Genomic DNA, 19,802 nt, shown 5'->3' on the forward strand with positions numbered 1-19,802 from the left:
GCATCATTTCATCTACACGACCCTTAGTAATCCATTGATTTCAATCCGCATCAATCTGCATCACAGAGACAGTGTGCATGGGCCGCTTTCGATGCCTCCAGGACTTCTGATGATGCTCATCACATGACCCGCTTGTGTTCCACGCTTGCGGTCATTGGGCGCCGGAAGGAAGATTCCCATTCGGAGAAGCTGGCACAACAGCGTCATGCATCCATTAAGTCTCACATGAGTCGGGCACTCTGGGACTCCCATTGGCCACCTTTGAATTTAAATATTTGAGTCATCCCTCACTCTGACACGCCCCCGGAAGAAGCTGGCGGTAAAACGCGCGTCGGGGTGAGGGGATGCAGCTGGTGACTACTTCCACCATCCAGGATTACTACGCTCAGCCTTACATACAAGTGTCACCTCTAGATTACCCTCTGATTATACCTATAGGCATTTGCCATTCATATCCCTAGGCTCCCATACCAATGTTGCATCTATGCCTCACTTGTTCACTACACGGACACTGATCCTAATCACTTAGCATTATCCCTGTCAGGTCTATACTGTATGCATTTGCATTTGATATTTGTACTCTTTCTGGTTTGGGATTTTTTGCTATCTAAGGCCTCTTTCACACTTCCGTGTTTCTAGTACGTGTGGTGACAGTTTCCACACGTAGACCCATTCAAATCTATGGGTCTGCGCACATGTCAGTGTGTTTTCATGGGATGTGTGCTCCACAAGCTGACATGTCCATTTTTTGCACATGCACGGTCCGCAAAACGTCCCACATGGATGACATCTGTGTGTTATCAGTGTAACACGTATCGGCGCCTGGGAATCAACGCTACAGTTTGTGCTGTTCCCAAGCGCCGGGTGCTGAACACTGCCCTCATCATAGTTCCTGCCGACACTGGGATCAGCACCAGCAGGGACAATGATGAGGGTAGTAGGGTCTGCTCCCCCAGTGTCCACCAGTGTAAAAATAAAATTAAAATAATAAAATTCATATAGTCACCTGTCCAGAGATGTCCCCCGCTGTAATCGTCTGACCGCTGACGCTGAGGAGCCGAGGAGAATGAGCCACTCCAACGGGCCACGGAGCTGCGCTCAGGAGCGGTGTCCTGCCACTCAATGAGCGCAGCTCCGGAACAGCTCGCTGGAGCGAGTCATTCTACCCGGCTCCTCTGCTGAATGTCCCTCACTACCAGCGCCCCTATGACAACTCCTCCTGCCAGGGGAGAAAGAAATGGTAAATGGCATGGCTAAAATTTGCCTCAACATCCGTCCTTCTTTCTATTCTTCAAAAGTTGGGAGGTATACACACACGGCTCCGCACGCTTCATACACGCGCGGCTCCGCTCCGCACGCCTCGCACATACGCGTATCCGCTCCGTACACCTCGTACACACACACGGCTCTGCTCCGTACACACATGCGACTCCGCTCCGTACACACATGCGGCTCCGCTCCGTACACCTCGTACACACACACACGGCTCCACTCCGTACACCTCGTACACACACGGCTCTGCTCCGTACACCCGACTCCGCTCTGTACACACGGCTGCACTCGGTACACCTTGAACACACGGCTCTGCCCTGTATACACGGCTGAACTCCGTACACCTCGTACACACACGGCTCCGCTCCGTACACTTCGTACACGCGCGGCTTCGCTCCGTACACCTCGTACACGCGCGGCTTCGCTCCGTACACCTCGTACACGCGCCGCTTCGCTCCGTACACCTCGTGCACGTGCGGCTCCGCTCCGTACACCTCGAACACGCGCGGCTCCACTCCGTACACCTCGTACACGCGCGGCTCTGCTCCGTACACGCGCGGCTCCGCTCCGTACACCTTGTACACACGCGGCTCCGCTCCGTACACCTCGTACACACACACGGCTCCGCTCCGTACACCTCGTACACACACGGCTCTGCTCCGTACACCCGACTCCGCTCTGTACACACAGCTGAACGCCGTACACCTTGTACAAACGCACGCGATTCCGCTCCGTACACATGTGGCTACGCTCCGTACACCTCGTACACGCCTGGCTCCACTCCGTACACCTCGTACACACGGCTGCGCTCCGTACGCCTCGTCCACACGCGGCTCCGTACACACGCGGCTCCGCTCCGTACGCCTCCTACACGCGCGGCTCCGCTCCGTACGCCTCCTACACGCGCGGCTCCGCTCCGTACGCCTCCTACACGCGCGGCTCCGCTCCGTACGCCTCCTACACGCGCGGCTCCGCTCCGTACGTCTCCTACACGCGCGGCTGCGCTCCGTACGCCTCCTACACGCGCGGCTGCGCTCCGTACGCCTCCTACACGCGCGGCTCCGCTCCGTACGCCTCCTACACGCGCGGCTCCGCTCCGTACGCCTCCTACACGCGCGGCTCCGCTCCGTACGCCTCCTACACGCGCGGCTCCGCTCCGTACGCCTCCTACACGCGCGGCTCCGCTCCGTACGCCTCGTACACGCGCGGCTCCGCTCCATACGCCTCGTACACGCGCTGCTCCGCTCCGTACACCTCGTACACACGCGGCTCTGCTCCGTACACCTCGTACACACGCGGCTCTGCTCCGTACACCTCGTACACACGCGGCTCTGCTCCGTACACCTCGTACACACGCGGCTCTGCTCCGTACACCTCGTACACACGCGGCTCCGCTCCGTACACCTCGTACACACACGGCTCTGCTCCGTACACCTCGTACACACGCGGCTCCGCTCCGTACACCTCGTACACACGCGGCTCCGCTCCGTACACCTCGTACACACGCGGCTCTGCTCCGTACACCTCGTACACGCGCGGCTCTGCTCCGTACACCTCGTACACACATGGCTCTGCTCCGTACACCTCGTACACACACGGCTCCGCTCCGTACACCTCGTACACACGCGGCTCTGCTACATCCACACTGTAAACCCCTCCTGACCCCACACATAAACTTCAGCTCATCCAGCACCATGACAACCAGCACAGCAGAGTCCTGCATCCACTGAGGCCCCTGATCATGTGACCCCTGACTCCTCCCCTCCTGTGACCTCATCACAGCTCCTGTGCGCACAGAGCAGCCATATATGTGGTGGCGGCTCTGCAGGTGGAGGTATGTGGAGACCCCATTACTGGCCGCAGGGGGCATTAACCCCTTCAGCACGGAGACTCTTTTGGGGTCTCTGTGTGGTGTGAACAGTGAGGTAACAGCTGTGGACAGAATGCGGCTTAGCTGGTTCCCGTTCACATTAGATCCAGTCAGATGGCTGCAGGATGAGAGGACAGTGGAGAATCCGTAATCCGCAGCCTATAAACCATGGAGATGTAGGGCAGTTACCTGAGGCCGGAGTGAATGCTCCTCACAGAGATGAGGCGGGGGGTCTCTCTATAAATGTCCGGCGTCAGTGCCCCCCGCGCCCCTCACATCGTAGCCGGGGGTCAGAGTTCGGTGCTGAATGAATAATGTTATAGCAGATTATTGACTTCTGAGTAATAACAAAAACCTCCTGATGTGACAATGGGTGAAACACGCTGAGGAGACTGAGCACAGGTCAGCGAGCTCAGTAATAAAAACCCCCGGACACCTCAATGTGAATACTGTAGTACAATATGGGGGGTCACAGTGATCACCTGGAGCTCAGCAGGAGATATCTGCATCTCAGTAACATAGACCCTGGATACCTCCATGTGAATACTGTAGTATAATATGGGGGACACAGTGATCACCTGGAGCTCAGCAGGAGATATCTGCATCTCAGTAACATAGACCCCCGGATACCTCAATGTGAATACTGTAGTACAATATGGGGGGTCACAGTGATCACCTGGAGCTCAGCAGGAGATATCTGCATCTCAGTAACATAGACCCTGGATACCTCCATATGAATACTGTAGTATAATATGGGGGACACAGTGATCACCTGGAGCTCAGCAGGAGATATCTGCATCTCAGTAACATAGACCCCCGGATACCTCAATGTGAATACTGTAGTACAATATGGGGGGACACAGTGATCACCTGGAGCTCAGCAGGAGATATCTGCATCTCAGTAACATAGACCCCCAGATACCTCAATCTGAATACTGTAGTACAATATGGGGGACACAGTGATCACCTGGAGCTCAGCAGGAGATATCTGCATCTCAGTAACATAGACCCCGGATACCCCAATGTGAATACTGTAGTACAATATGGGGGGACACAGTGATCGCCTGGAGCTCAGCAGGAGATATCTGCATCTCAGTAACATAGACCCCCAGATACCTCAATCTGAATACTGTAGTACAATATGGGGGACACAGTGATCACCTGGAGCTCAGCAGGAGATATCTGCATCTCAGTAACATAGACCCTGGATACCTCCATGTGAATACTGTAGTACAATATGGGGGGACACAGTGATCACCTGGAGCTCAGCAGGAGATATCTGCATCTCAGTAACATAGACCCCCGGATACCTCAATGTGAATAATGTAGTACAATATGGGGGGACACAGTGCTCACCTGGAGCTCAGCAGGAGATATCTGCATCTCAGTAATAAAGACCCCCGGATACCTCAATGTGAATACTGTAGTACAATATGGGGGGACACAGTGCTCACCTGGAGCTCAGCAGGAGATATCTGCATCTCAGTAACATAGACCCCGGATACCCCAATGTGAATACTGTAGTACAATATGGGGGGACACAGTGATCACCTGGAGCTCAGCAGGAGATATCTGCATCTCTGTAACATAGACCCCGGATACCTCAATGTGAATACTGTAGTACAATATGGGGGGACACAGTGATCACCTGGAGCTCAGCAGGAGATATCTGCATCTCAGTAATATAGACCCCGGATACCTCCATGTGAATACTGTAGTACAATATGGGGGGACACAGTGATCACCTGGAGCTCAGCAGGAGATATCTGCATCTCAGTAACATAGACCCCCGGATACCTCAATGTGAATAATGTAGTACAATATGGGGGGACACAGTGCTCACCTGGAGCTCAGCAGGAGATATCTGCATCTCAGTAATAAAGACCCCCGGATACCTCAATGTGAATACTGTAGTACAATATGGGGGGACACAGTGCTCACCTGGAGCTCAGCAGGAGATATCTGCATCTCAGTAACATAGACCCCGGATACCCCAATGTGAATACTGTAGTACAATATGGGGGGACACAGTGATCACCTGGAGCTCAGCAGGAGATATCTGCATCTCTGTAACATAGACCCCGGATACCTCAATGTGAATACTGTAGTACAATATGGGGGGACACAGTGATCACCTGGAGCTCAGCAGGAGATATCTGCATCTCAGTAACATAGACCCCCGGATACCTCAATGTGAATAATGTAGTACAATATGGGGGGGACACAGTGCTCACCTGGAGCTCAGCAGGGGATATCTACATCTCAGTAACATAGACCCCCGGATACCTCAATGTGAATAATGTAGTACAATATGGGGGGACACAGTGCTCACCTGGAGCTCAGCAGGAGATATCTGTATCTCAGTAACATAGACCCCGGATACCCCAATGTGAATACTGTAGTACAATATGGGGGGACACAGTGCTCACCTGGAGCTCAGCAGGAGATATCTGCATCTCAGTATCTGTGATTGGCGGATGCAGCTTAGCGGCTGAGTAACAAAGAGACAATATACCGGGAGCTACAAGGAGAGCAGCACAACGTATCAGCCGTGTGAGGAATTGCTAGAATAGGAGTTAACCCTTCTGTGTGGATTCTTGAGCCTCTGTAGGTAATAGACATTTATAATAAAATGTATTGAAGGGGCAAGAAGCAATAGATCAACAAGAACTCGTCATCCACATGAATAGTGACTGACGCTCGCTGATTGCTAGTTGTTCAGGGCTGGAATTGAGGTCAAAGTGCAAAAATAAGGGATGATTGTCTGTGGGATTTATACATGGGGAATGTTTCCATGTGCCATGAAGATGAATGTACAAGTTGGAACGATCTCTGACTACCTATGCTCTGGGAAGGAGCTAATAAAGTGCCCCAATAAAGTACAGCAATACTCACCTATAGAATAATAATATACTGTTTATTATTTTTATTATTAGTATCCAAGTCTGATACTAATAATAGTATCATACTGTGTGAGACCATCATACTGAGCTAGATGGGCACACAGGAGAACAATTCCCTTGTGATGAGTCAGATAGGGGTAAGTAGGTGAGAAATACAGACCATTGGTCTCTCTGAAGGAAAAACCTACAAACAGGGACGCCAATGCCCAATAGAATAAAATGTGTAAACCTTTATTAATTTCAACAAAGAACAAATAGACTCACACAAATATTAAAAAGAGGACCAGATGCAGAGTATGGTAAGTCACTCAGAAAGTGATTAAGACCTTTTCCTAGATGTAGCCCAAGTAAAGTGCTATACATGTGGATAAGGGCTGAGAGACTGAACCACTAATGGACACAGAGACATGGGAAGCAAGATGAAATAGACTTTCCAGCTCAAGCAAAGGGTGGCCACAACCTTATATGCACTTGTGCACATTAGACTGAAAAAACCTGAAGGACTGAACTGGAATGTAAATTGGTGTACATGCAGCATGTAAGAGCATGTTCACACATGGCCACTAACCAGAAAAAAAGACAGAAACACAATACACAAATACCCTGAAATAAATAAATAAACCACAATAGTGCATGAAAATAATAAAGGGTACTTAGTTAACATAATTTTGATCAAAATAATGCGAAAGCCTTATGTGTAATGTGCACAAGTGCATATAAGGGTGTGGCCACTCTTTGCCTGAGCTGGAAAGTCTATTTCACCTTGCTTCCCATGTCTCTGTGTCCACTGTTTTGGTTCAGTCTCTCAGCCCTTATCTACATGTATGTCACTTGACAAATGGTAAGGTTTTTAATATTAGAGTAAGGACTGTACCATAAGGGTCGCTACGACGAGGCGGGATGGCTTTCACATTATTTTGGTCAAAAATTATGTTAACTGAGTACTCTTTATTATTTTCATGCACTATTGCGGTTTGTTTCTTTGTTTATTTATTTATTTCAGGGTATTTGTGTTTTGTAAGAAAATCCTTACTGAGAGCTGGAAGAGCCGAGAAAACAGTGTAGACAATTTCTTCAAAGCAGAGAATGAAGTTTATTCAGAGGTACGTGGCAGAACAGTTCAGAAAGCAGGCAGGGAGAATATACTTGACACACGCAGGTGTCTAGACGAGCGACACAGCATTAGGATATCTGGCGATGGTCTGGCCATGGTGTGGCTTCGGTCTGGCGATGGTGTGGCCTTGGCGGTGGACTGCCTTGGCGATGGACTTTCATGGACTGCCTGTAGACTGGCGATAGAATGGCCCTGAACAACAGTATCAGAGCCTTTTTATGCATAGCTTAAACAAAGGAACTACATATTGCGGCAAAAGGCTTATACATGATAACATCATACTGCAGGGAGGACGTGCATTTTAGAACACCAATGTGATAATGCAACATGACAATATTTATGAGTATTTTTACCAAACTCCATTAGAATCTATAAATTCTCATGTCGTTACTTAAGTAATGACTAGTGTTGAGCGATACCTTCCGATATCAGGAAATATCGTATCGGATTGGATCGGACCAATACTCAAAAAGTATCGGATATCGCCGATTCCGATACCGGAAACCAATGCAAGTCAATGGGACACTAATATCGGAATGAAAATAAACCCTTTCTTTCCTTGTAGGTTAATTCTACATGAAGTAAAACAACTAAGAATAATGTAGAATGTATTATGCGAAAAGCCAGCAATTCATCAGCGGCATACACCGGTACCCGACAATTTACAACAGAAAGAATAGAGCACCACACATAGATTAGATAGATAGAAACATGTCAGTCACATATATATGAAGTACAGTGACAGTGTTGCTTACTGTACTTGTCATTTAGTGTAAAGGATTTATTAAAAAAAATAATAGTGTTTTCATGCACCGTCTCTTTAAAAAAGCCGGCCGGCAATTCAGCAGCGGTACCCGACAATTTATGACAGACAGAATAGAGCTTCACACATAGATTAGATAGATAGAAACATGTCAGTCACATATATATGAAGTACAGTGACAGTGTTGGTTACTGTACTTGTCATTTAGTGTAAAGGATTTATTTAAAAAAATAATAGTGTTTTCATGCACCGTCTCTTTAAGAAAGCCGGCCGGCAATTCAGCATCTGTACCCGACAATTTAGAATAGAAGGAATAGAGAATCACACATAGATTAGATAGATAGAAACATGTCAGTCACATATATATGAAGTACAGTGACAGTGTTGATTACTGTACTTGTCATTTAGTGTTAAAATAAAGGATTTATTTAAAAAAAAATTGGCGTGAGGTTCCCCTTAATTTTAGTCTCTAGCGGAGGTTAAGCAGACAGCTGGGGCAGATGTTTGAAGCCTGGGAAGGGGGTAATACCCACGGAGCTTCCCAGGCTACTAATATCAGCCCCCAGCTGAATACATAGCCTTTACTAGCTATTAAAATGGGGGACCCCCCCCAAAAAAAATGACGTGGGGTCCCCCCTAATTTAATAGCTAGCAAAGGCTAGGCAGACAGCTGGGGGCTGATATTAATAGCCCAGGAAGGGAGCCATGAATATTGACCCCCTCCCAGGCTAGAAACACCAGCCGTCAGCCGCCCCAGAAATGGCGCATCCAGGCATGCTTGCGCTCCTCAGCGTCTCTCTGTGACGGCATCCAGATGAGCCGACAATGAAATCGGCCCACCTCAGGCACGTCACTGACAGCGTGGGAGAATTCTCCTGCACTCAGCGCTTCAGCGTGAGAATTTTCCCACGCTGTCAGTGACATGCATGAGGTGAGGTCATGTCCAATGAACTCAGCTCACCTCATGCACGTCACTGACAGCGTGGGAAAATTCTCACGCTGAAGCGCTGAGTGCAGGAAAATTCTCCCACGCTGTCAGTGACGTGCATGAGGTGAGGTCATGTCCAATGAACTCAGCTCACCTCATGCACGTCACTGACAGCGTGGGAGAATTCTCACGCTGAAGCGCTGAGTGCAGGAGAATTTTCCCACGCTGTCAGTGACGTGCATGAGGTGAGCCGAGTTCATTGGACATGACCTCGGCTCATCTGGATGCCGTCACAGAGAGACACTGAGGAGCGCAAGCAAGCCTGCTCTTCTCAGTGTCCGCGGGATGACAGGCTGGATGGCAGCGTTCTGCTGCGGTCCAACCTGTCATCTCGATGTAGCAGAGCTGGAGCTGTCCTGGGAACCATGGAAAGGTAAGGATAAGGTTGCTTTATTATTTTTCTTTTATTGCAGGAGATCGTTGGCTTCAGCTGGAATGGGCGTGATGGTAAGTATAGTTTAATTTAGAACAATAAAGAATTGTGTCTTTATTTCAATTAAAGGACTTTATTCTGGGTGTTGTGTTTTTTTAAAATACTTTACTAGAAATTCATGGTGGTCATGTCTAATATTGGCGTGACCCCATGAATTTCGGGCTTAGGGCCAGCTGATAATGCCAAGCTGGCCTTAACCCCTTTATTACCCAGTGAGCCACCGCACCAGGGCCCTGGATGAGTTGGGTACAGCGCCAGAAGATGGCGCTTCTATGAACGCGCCATTTTCCGGGGCGGCTGCGAACTGCAATTTGCAGCGGGTGGGGCCCAGAAAGCTTGGGTCTCCCTGCGCTGCAGATTCCAGCCCCCAGCTGCCTAGTTGTACCTGGCTGGACACAAAAACAGGGCGAAGCCCCACGTATTTTTTTTTTTAATTATTTCATGAAATTCATGAAATAATTAAGAAAAAAAGGGCTTCCCTATATTGTTGTGTCCGGCCAGGTACAAATAGGCAGCTGGTGGTTGGGGGCAGCCCGTTCCTGCCTGCTGTACCTGGCTGGACACAAATATAGGGCGAAGCCCCACATCAATTTTTTTTTAATTATTTCATGAATTTCCTGAAATAATTAAAAAAAAATTGACGTGGGGCTTCGCACTATATTTGTGTCCAGCCAGGTACAGCAGGCAGGAACGGGCTGCCCCCATCCACCAGCTGCCTATTTGTACCTGGCCGGACACAACAATATAGGGAAGCCCTTTTTTTCTTTATTATTTCATGAATTTCATGAAATAATTCAAAAAAAAATACGTGGGGCTTCTCCCTATTTTTGTGTCCAGCCAGGTACAACTAGGCAGCTGGGGGATGGAATCTGCAGGGCAGGGAGACCCAAGCTTTCTGCCCCCCCCCCCCCCCCCCCCCCCGCTGCAAATTGCAGTCCGCAGCCACCCCGGAAAATGGCGCGTTCATAGAAGCTGGATGCTGTACCTGGCTGGCATACAAAAATATGGCAAAGCCCACGTCAACATTTTTGGGAAAAATTAATTAAAAAATAAATAATAATTTAGGGACTGCATCTTTATTAACTCCTCAAATGTCATTTAGTGTTAAAATAAAGGATTTATTTAAAAAAAAAATTGGCGTGGGATCCCCCATAATTTTAGTCTCTAGCGGAGGTTAAGCAGACGGCTGGGGCAGATGTTTGAAGCCTGGGAAGGGGGTAATACCCACGGAGCTTCCCAGACTACTAATATCAGCCCCCAGCTGAATACCTAGCCTTTACTAGCTATTAAAATGGGGGACCCCCCCAAAAAAATGACGTGGGGTCCCCCCTATTTTAATAGCTAGCAAAGGCTAGGCAGACAGCTGGGGGCTGATATTAATAGCTCAGGAAGGGTGCCATGAATATTGACCCCCTCCCTGGCTAGAAACACCAGCCGTCAGCCGCCCCAGAAATGGCACTTAGCCTCGCTCTTCCACGCTGCCCTGGTGCGGTGGCAGGGGGTAATAGGGCTGGGGTTCATTTCAGCGCCAGCTGCCATGAAGCCCAGGTTAGTAATGATGGGCGTCTATAAGACACCCCCATTACTAACCTACAAAGTGTTAAAAAGAAAAAACACACACTACACCCAGAAAAAAATAATTTATTTGAAATAAAACACACCATTTTATTTAATTCTTAGTTTACTAAAAAAAAAAATAGTTACCTGTCCACGTTCCTGCGCTGATCTCCCATGCACAGCTGTCACATCTGGAGATGGTGACAGCTGTGCATGGCTGCTGTAAGCTCACGCTGCCGGGAACACGTCCGCTCCCGGCAGCGGGAGCCACTGACTGAGGTCACCGGAGTGCATTCAGGCAGCGCAGCTCCGGAGACCTCCTTTACGGCACTGCTGTACCGTGGGAATTTCTCACGATACAGCAGGGCTGTAAAGCAGCTAACCGGAGCAGCGCTGCCTGAACTCCGGTGAACCCGCTTATGCAATGACGGGGCTGCTTTACGGCCCCGTCATTCTAGCGGCGGCGGCTGTTCAGAGCGGTCACATTCTATGTGGCTCCTCTGAACTGGAGATCTTCGTGGGACACTCGTGGACTACTACGGAGGGGTAAGGATAAGGTTGTGGTTTATTATTTTATATTTTATTACAGGAGATCGATGGCTTCGGGGAATTAGGTGAGTATAGGTGTAGTTTTTTATTTTTTACTTTATTTTAGGTGGCGATCGGCAGGGACAGGTAATGTATAAACTAATTTACTGTAGGTAACCACTGGCCACCAATGACATGTATTTAAAATTTATTGGGGACCATGGGTCAATTTAAATAGCAGGATCAGGCTGATGGGAACTACTGCTCCCATCGAGCTGATCCTGCTGGCACGAGTGGACGGGGGACAGACATAGGCCGATGGGAGTAGTAGTGTCACATCGGCCTATGTCTGCCTGCACGCACACACCCCCAGACATCGCACAGACACAGCGCACACCCGCACACACCCCCAGACATTGCACAGACACCGCACACACCCGCACACACGCCCAGACATCGCACAGACACCGCGCACACACACCCGCAGACACCGCGCACACCCGCACACACTCGCAGACATCACACAGACACCGCGCACACCCGCACACACTCGCAGACATCGCACAGACACCGCACACACTCGCAGACATCGCACAGACACCGCGCACACCCCCGCAGACATCGCACACACACTCGCAGACACACGCACAGACACCCACACACACTAATCATGACGGGCTGATGGTCTGGGAGGTGAGGCTGACCTGTGCGGCCGTGGGAAAGTTCATGTGAGTTCATGCAATGCAGTCAAGCATGAACTCACATGAACCCTCCGAGGGCACCGCGGCGACTTCAAATGAACAGCTGATCGGCATCACCTGATACCTCAGCTGTTCATTTGAAATAACCGGCGGGAAAGCGCAGCACAGAACGGGAAAGCCGGCGGTGAAGTCTTTTCACTGCCGGCTTCCCCGCCCGGGTCCTTCGCTCCCCGCTCCTTGGTGCTGCGCTCCCCGCCCGGTCTTAACTTACGATCAGGATGGGAGGTGGCGAGGGGAGCGGAGGATCGGGGTGGGAGGCTGCGGGGAAGCAGTATGGGGCTGTGTGATTGTTTAAAAGCCGGCGGCTATTTACCGCCCGCCGGTTTTTTACCGCGCGCCGGCTTTTAAACAATCAGGAGAATTCTCTCACGCTGGGATGGCATTCTGATGACAGGCTGGATCTCAGCTGAGTGCTGCCATCCAGCTTGTCATCGTTCAGAGACACTGCAGAGCGCAGGCATTATGGGAACTTCCGATTCCGGTATTCGATATTGTAAAAGTATCGGAATTAAGTATCAGAATTCCGATACCGCGAATATCGGCCGATACCCGATATTTCAGTATCGGAATGCTCAACACTAGTAATGACAGTTTCCTAATAATTCTCGACATATTGCCAACTGTATTGTCCTAATTTCCATACCACAATTACAAGGACATTATTTACTACCCTAAGGAATTGGGCCAAAAAATGGCAAATGGGGTTCAATGCCGATAAATGTAAGGTCATGCACATGGGAAAGAAAAACAGCAGTCACCCATACATATTAAATGGGAAACCTTTGGGGAAATCTGACATGGAGAAGGACCTGGGCGTCTTGGTTAATAGCAAATTAAATTGCAGTGCTCAGTGTCAGGCAGCAGCTGCGAAGGCAAATAGAGTCATGGCATGCATCAGAAGAGGAATAGGGGCATATGATGAGAACATTGTTCTTCCTCTGTATAAAGCGCTGGTAAGGCCGCACTTAGAATATTGTGCACAGTTCTGGGCTCCGGTGCTCAGGAAAGACATATTGGAGCTAGAGCGGGTACAAAGGAGGGCGACTAAGGTAATAAAGGGAATGGAGGGACTAGAATACCCAGAGAGGTTGTCAAAATTAGGCCTATTTACGTTGGAAAAGAGAAGGCTTAGGGGAGACCTCATAAACATGTATAAATACATCAGGGGGCAGTACAGAGATCTCTCCCATGACCTGTTTATACCAAGGATGGTGACAAAGACGAGGGGGCACACTATGAGTCTGGAGGAAAGGAGGTTCCTGCACCAGCATAGAAGGGGATTCTTTACGGTAAGAGCCGTGAGACTCTGGAACTCTCTGGGAGAGGAAGTGGTGATGTCCAACTCACTTAATGAGTTCAAGAGAGGCCAGGACGCCTTTCTTGAGAGCAATAAAATTACATATTATGCTTAGTGATAGTTAATTAATCCAGGGATTTAATCTGACTGCCAGATTGGAGTCGGGAAGTGAATTTTTCCTCAATGATGTAAATTGGCCTATACCGCATGGTTTTTTGTTGCCTTCCCCTGGATCAACGCTGCGGAATAGCTGCAGTGCACAAGAAATAGGCTGAACTGGATGGGCGCTTGTCTTTTTTCGGCCTTATAAACTATGTAACTATGTATGTAACACTACTTATTTACTCTTACATTGACCTGCAGCTGTTGCTATTAACCTTTGTGTATACTAACCATACCTGCTAATGGCACTGACATCATTTTATGATTCCCTTGTGACTAGGACGCACAGGAAATGCATCTCATTAGCTCAAACTTCTGAACAAGATGGCTGCTAGGTTTAACATGGCTGTTCAGAATATTAGGACTTCTCATTCTCTTACATGTTTCTGTCTTTGTTTTTGTCTGTTTGGTGGCCATGTGTGAACATCCTCTTACATGCTGCATACACACCAATTTACATTCCAGTTCAGTCCTTCAGGTTTTTTCAGTCTAATGTGCACAAGTGCATATAAGTGTGTGGTCACCCTTTGCCTGAGCTGGAAAGTCTATTTCATCTTGCTTCCCATGTCTCTGTGTCCATTAGTGGTTCAGTCTCTCAGCCCTTATCCACATGTATGTCACTTAACAAATGGTAAGGTTTTTAATATTAGAGTTAGGACTGTCTCATAAGGGTCGCCGTGATGAGACGGGATGGCTTTCGCATTATTTTGATCAAAATTATGTTAACTAAGTACCCTTTATTACTTTTATGCACTATTGCGGTTTATTTATTTATTTCAGGGTATTTGTGTATTGTTTCTGTCTTTTTTTTTTTAATTGATATCATATTGTGTGCCAGGAGGAAGACATCAGATAGTACTTTCTGAAGGAAAGCAAAGATTGGCAGTGGGAATCCAGATTACATGCAGGGGGCATAGCTCTGGCCAGGAGGCCTACTTAAACGGTTCGGAACTCTGCCGAGTGGGAACAGAAGACCAATAGGCCTAATTAAGGGAAGAAAACTTCACTAAGGTGAGCAGCAGGATGAGGTCCTTCGCTCAGGCCAGGAGGCCTACTTAAACGGTACAGAACTTTGCACTGAGGAAGCAGAAGACCTAATTAAAAGGGATTAAGTTAAGGAAGGATTCCTTATCTTAGACAAATAGAATTTATGGAAACAATTGTCTATAGTAGACAGGAAGCTACAGTGTTGCCAAACTGGGACACCAGTTCTCCTACGGAGAGCTGAAGATGCAATGCTTCAACAAGAAGTGTGTGGCCCTCATCAGATGAACTTTGAGAGTATCAGTGAGGAGTTGTACCAATGCACCTCAGCCAGTGAGGTCCTCACAAATAAACAGGGAGCTAACAGTAAAGGAATGTGCACACGATCCGGACAGGCAGCTCTTTGGACGCAGTATACTTTATGATGCATCCAAAGCACTGCGTTATATGAACGCAGGTGAATCCCCATGTGTTCATTGAACCATGTGTATTCACTGCATTCAATACATTGTAGTGATCTAATTTCTCATGTGGAGACTAGCGACTCCACATGAGAAATTGATATGCTGCGGTCTGGAAAGATGTGCCGCATGTCCATGTCCGCGGGTGATCCGCAGGTGCACGGAGACTCATAGTGGACATGGGATTTCTACAAATCCCATCCACTATGCTGTAACATCTCTCCGCTGCTTGTTTGACACTGCATTAGTATGCAGCGTCAAACCCGCAGCGGCTCCTGATCGTGTGCACATACCCTAACTATGAGGGGCCATAGCGACACGTCTCGCCCTATATAGTCCCCACAGGTGATGATGGGCCTTCCCATAATGATTTTCTGGACTGTTGTAGCTTGTAACAAAACTTATGTGCCACCACATGTAACCGGAAAATCTTGACTCTGCATAGTGTAGAAGAAGCATTCATAAAGTGTTGTGCCTGCTATCTGATGTATATGCTTCTCATCAAGTTCTTGTTAAGTAAAGAAAAGTTTTTTGATTTTTGGACTTTGGTCTCCCTCATTCATCTCCATACCATCTGGTCCTGGCCTGCCAAGTACAATGACAGCATGCGATCTGCAGAGTCAAGAGATATGCCAAATACATATATATATTTTTTTCCTTTTGGGGTTGAGGGGCCCAATTACAGCTATTGCTGTGGGACCTGTGATTTCTATCTACACCACTGTGTACAAGATGTGTAAAGGATAATAGTGTATTATGAAGTTGTTATGGACGTGACTTAACTAACATTGTGCAGTGAGTAATACCATCTGGACCTGGCCTGTCAAGTACATCGGTAGCATGCGGTCTGCAGAGTCAGGAAATATGACTCCAAAATGCCAAAACTGATTTATTTATTTTTTTCACATTAAACCTTTTTTTTAAACAACTCTGCTTAGTGCGATCATACAGCAATACAAGCCACTGAAGGCTCCGGTAATGCACTGTACTACTGTAGTGCTGTGTACTATCACTGCTTGTCATGTAATACTAACGGCCCCATACACATGAGATAAGTGTTGGCTGATCGGTCATTTGGCAGACGGCTATCTCTCCTGACTCCCCCATACACACAAATATTCCAGCTTTCCTGTGAACTGTATGAGGGTCGCCTCCAGATTCCTCTAGCGGAGGATTATCTACAGGAAGAACAAACGGATTAGCATCTGAAATTCAGTATGCCAAATCCTTCTCTGCCCTGGCATAATCTGTCAGGAGGCCCCCAAATACATTATATTGTTGAACAAACCACCGAAATTAGTGCTTTCATCAACTTTAGGCTAATGTGTCTGGGGGCATTAAAAGGTAACTTATTGGACGCTGCCTCTGGCCTGGCCTAATAGACATTCGTACATTACAGGCCCAGACACCATTATTAGGCATTTAAGTATCGTAGTAACTAGGCAGCCCCCTGCTATCGAGTACTTGGGGGAAGGGGCATTGAGCTGAATTCTACCAAACCCTCTTAGATGCCATGTTTGCTTTTGACAGCAGCAAGTGGGTAAGCTGCCAGGGTTTTGTGCAGCCACACCTGTGCGATCCCTGCGACGTACATCTATGTCCTGATGCTCAAAAGAGTTATTTTTTTAAAAAACAAATGTTTAACGTATTAAAAAATAACAAAATGTATCTTATGCGTTTTGCATGTTTTTTTTTATTGTTACATGAACTGATGGTGCCAATTTTCTTTTGAAACATTTTAATATCTTTTTTTCTGGTGTTTTTCTTGTAATATAAGGCCAGAAATAAACCCCATAAAACACTGTACATGGAGACTTTGGCATCAAATCATTTCTGTCTGCCCTGTTTGTGCAAATAAAAAATCTTTTATAAAATCCTCAAACTTCTGTGTGTAAATCAGAAATGAGATGTAACATGATATAAGATTACAGTCCGGGGAAGACAGGAAACGTTCATATAGACGGCCAGTGGAGATGTAGTCAGTGACGGACTCTGGCCGAATATGTTTCTAGAGCCGTAGTAGAAGATGAAGATGTCGTCCTCATCATGAAGTAGTTATTTCTCATGTCACGTGTAATGAATATCTCCTGCAGTATTGCTAATGCCGATTCCAGTGTTGGTAAATGAGATGAGAATTGGCAATACGGAAGATGAGTCTATGAGAAACGTATTCAGCTACAGACTCCAAGGAAGAAACTGCTTGTTGTCTGTGGCCTAAAATATATAGGTTTTATTAGCATATATAAAGAAGAAAGCTAAATTCTTTAAAATAATAAATCTCCTCATATGTTTCCTTTATTTTCTCCAGTAATTGTATTATTACACAGGATTTTTATGATGTTACATAGGCTCATCTTCTTCTCATTAAGGTCTCTACAATATCGGATCCTCTCAGTGAAGATCTACTATAGAAAAGAGTTTTCCACATTTACCAATCAAGGATGGATATGGACAGGGACAAGATGGCGGAGAGGATATTACACCTCACCCTAGAGATCCTCTTCCGGCTTACTGGAGAGGTACGAGATTCTGATGACGTCACATTACCTCATTATCTATGGGAATAACGGATGGACAGAACTGGAGAGGTGAGGACTCTGGAAATGTCTGTAGTGAAATTTATTAATGTGTCTCTCCATAACCAGGATTACAAAGTAGTGAAGAAGACCTCTAGTGAGCGCTGTCAGGCCCCTGTGTCTGAGGGATGGGGAAGACCCTTGAGCTCAATCATGGGTCCTCCACCTCACCCCCTGATACATGAGGACATCAATGACCAGAAGATTCTAGAACTCACCTACAAGATGATTGAGCTTCTGACTGGAGAGGTGACACTGCTGGGAATGCTGGGACCTTATACAGTAATGCTATGAAGGGATCGGGGGGATGATGGTATCATTGTTTGTGTCAGGTCCCTATAAGGTGTCAAGACTTCACTGTCTATTTCTCCATGGAAGAGTGGGTATATTTAGAAGGACACAAAGATCTGTACAAGGACGTCATGATGGAGGTTCCCCAGCCCCTCACATCACCAGGTAATAGACAGGACTAAATACACATGGCCTATAATTATCTGTATGTAAAGAATGAATTCAGTCCTGTATGTGTTTCCACCAGATCTATCCAGTAAGAGGACAACACCAGAGAGATGTCCCCGTCATCTTCCACATGACTGTAAACAAGAAGATCCCAATTTTCCTCAGGCTCATCAGGTAGATGGAGAGAAGGTGTCATGAGATCTCCCCTATGATGTTTAGACGGCTTTGAAGGTCTTGTTTTCAGTCTTGTTTTATCAACCAGTATTATATGTTTTATACTTGTGTAATGAGAACGGTGGATATGGCAGGATTAGAGCTGATCATACAACCCCTGGCAAAAATTATGGAATCACCGGGCTCAGAGGATGTTCACTCAGTTGTTTAATGTTGTTGAAAAAAAGCAGATCACAGACATGGCACAAAACTAAAGTCATTTCAAATGGCAACTTTAGGGCTTTAAGAAACACTAAAGGAAATCAAGATTAAAAATGTGGTACTCAGTAAGGGTCATTTTTTTTAGACCAAGCAGAGGGAAAAAATTATGGAATCACTCAATTCTGAGGAAAAAATTATGGAATCACCCTGTCAATTTTAATTTCGCAAACTAACACCTGCATCAAATTAGATCTGCTCGTTAGTCTGCATCTAAAAAGGAGTGATCACACCTTGGAGAGCTGTTGAACCAAGTGGACTGACATGAATCATGGCTCCAACACGAGAGATGTCAATTGAAACAAAGGAGAAGATTATCAAACTCTTAAAAGGAGGTAAATCATCGCGCAATGTTGCAAAAGATGTTGGTTGTTCACAGTCAGCTGTATCTAAAGTTTGTATTTGGTCCAGATAACATGGGAAGGTTGTTAAAAGCAAACATACTGGTAGACCAAGGAAGACATCAAAGTGTCAAGACCGGAAACTTAAAGCAATATGTCTTCAAAACAGGAAATGCACAACAAAACAAATGAGGAATGAATGGGAGGAAACTGGAGTCAATGTCTGTGACCGAACTGTAAGAAACCGCCTAAAGGTAATGGGATTTACATACAGAAAAGCTAAACAAAAGCCATCATTAACACCTAAACAGAAAAAAACAAGGTTACAATGGGCTAAGGAAAAGCAATCATGGACTGTGGATGACTGGATGAAAGTCATATTCAGTGATGAATCGCGAATCTGCATTGGGCAAGGTGATGATACTGGAACTTTTGTTTTGTGCCGTTCCAATGAGATTTATAAAGATGACTGCATGAAGAGAACATTCAAATTTCCACAGTTATTGATGATATGGGGCTGCATGTCATGTAAAGGCACTGGGGAGATGGCTGTCATTACATCTTCAATAAATGCCCAAGTTTACATTGATATTTTGGACAGTTTTCTCATCCCATCAATTGAAAGGATGTTTGGGGATGATGACATCATTTTTCAAGATGATAATGCATCCTGCCATAGAGCAAAAACTGTGAAAACATTCCATGAAATAAGACACATAAGGTCAATGTCATGGCCTGCAAATAGTCCGGATCTCAATCCAATTGAAAATCTTTGGTGGAAGTTGAAGAAAATGGTCCATGACAAGGCTCCAACCTGCAAAGCTGATCTGGCAACAGCAATCAGAGAAAGTTGAAGTCAGATTGATGAAGAGTACTGTTTGTCACTCATTAAGTTCATGCC

The 19,802-nt window shown here is 46.8% G+C and overlaps 1 protein-coding gene across 3 annotated transcripts; it reads left to right on the forward strand.

Moving 5' to 3' along the window:
• The first annotated feature begins 3,029 nt into the window (after positions 1 to 3,029).
• On the forward strand, positions 3,030 to 18,428 carry LOC141176211 (gastrula zinc finger protein XlCGF66.1-like). Of its 3 annotated transcripts, XM_073660197.1 has the most exons (7): positions 3,030 to 3,106; positions 7,049 to 7,148; positions 14,487 to 14,659; positions 17,463 to 17,612; positions 17,739 to 17,918; positions 18,002 to 18,125; positions 18,208 to 18,428. In XM_073660197.1, exons 4-7 carry the CDS (start codon positions 17,535 to 17,537, stop codon positions 18,324 to 18,326), a joined length of 501 nt encoding a protein of 166 aa, XP_073516298.1. In that variant the 5' UTR covers positions 3,030 to 3,106; positions 7,049 to 7,148; positions 14,487 to 14,659; positions 17,463 to 17,534; the 3' UTR covers positions 18,327 to 18,428. The 3 variants fall into 3 exon arrangements, with proteins under 3 accessions (XP_073516298.1, XP_073516297.1, XP_073516299.1); XM_073660196.1 differs by lacking the exon at positions 3,030 to 3,106 and having other exon boundaries at positions 6,825 to 7,148; XM_073660198.1 differs by lacking the exons at positions 3,030 to 3,106; positions 7,049 to 7,148 and having other exon boundaries at positions 13,852 to 14,659.
• The last annotated feature ends 1,374 nt before the right edge of the window (positions 18,429 to 19,802 follow it).

Source organism: Phyllobates terribilis, unplaced genomic scaffold (genome assembly GCF_046119375.1).
Source record: "Phyllobates terribilis strain yellow unplaced genomic scaffold, ASM4611937v1 Scaffold_17__1_contigs__length_24005725, whole genome shotgun sequence".
Classification (NCBI taxonomy): domain Eukaryota; kingdom Metazoa; phylum Chordata; class Amphibia; order Anura; family Dendrobatidae; genus Phyllobates; species Phyllobates terribilis.

Excerpts from the sequence above, each read along its gene's own strand:
- LOC141176211 (XM_073660197.1), top strand. The coding sequence starts at position 17,535 with ATGGATATGGACAGGGACAAGATGGCGGAGAGGATATTACACCTCACC. Across the intron at positions 17,613-17,738 it reads TCTTCCGGCTTACTGGAGAG|GATTACAAAGTAGTGAAGAA; the intron begins GTACGAGATTCT and ends CTCCATAACCAG. Across the intron at positions 17,919-18,001 it reads TTGAGCTTCTGACTGGAGAG|GTCCCTATAAGGTGTCAAGA; the intron begins GTGACACTGCTG and ends TGTTTGTGTCAG.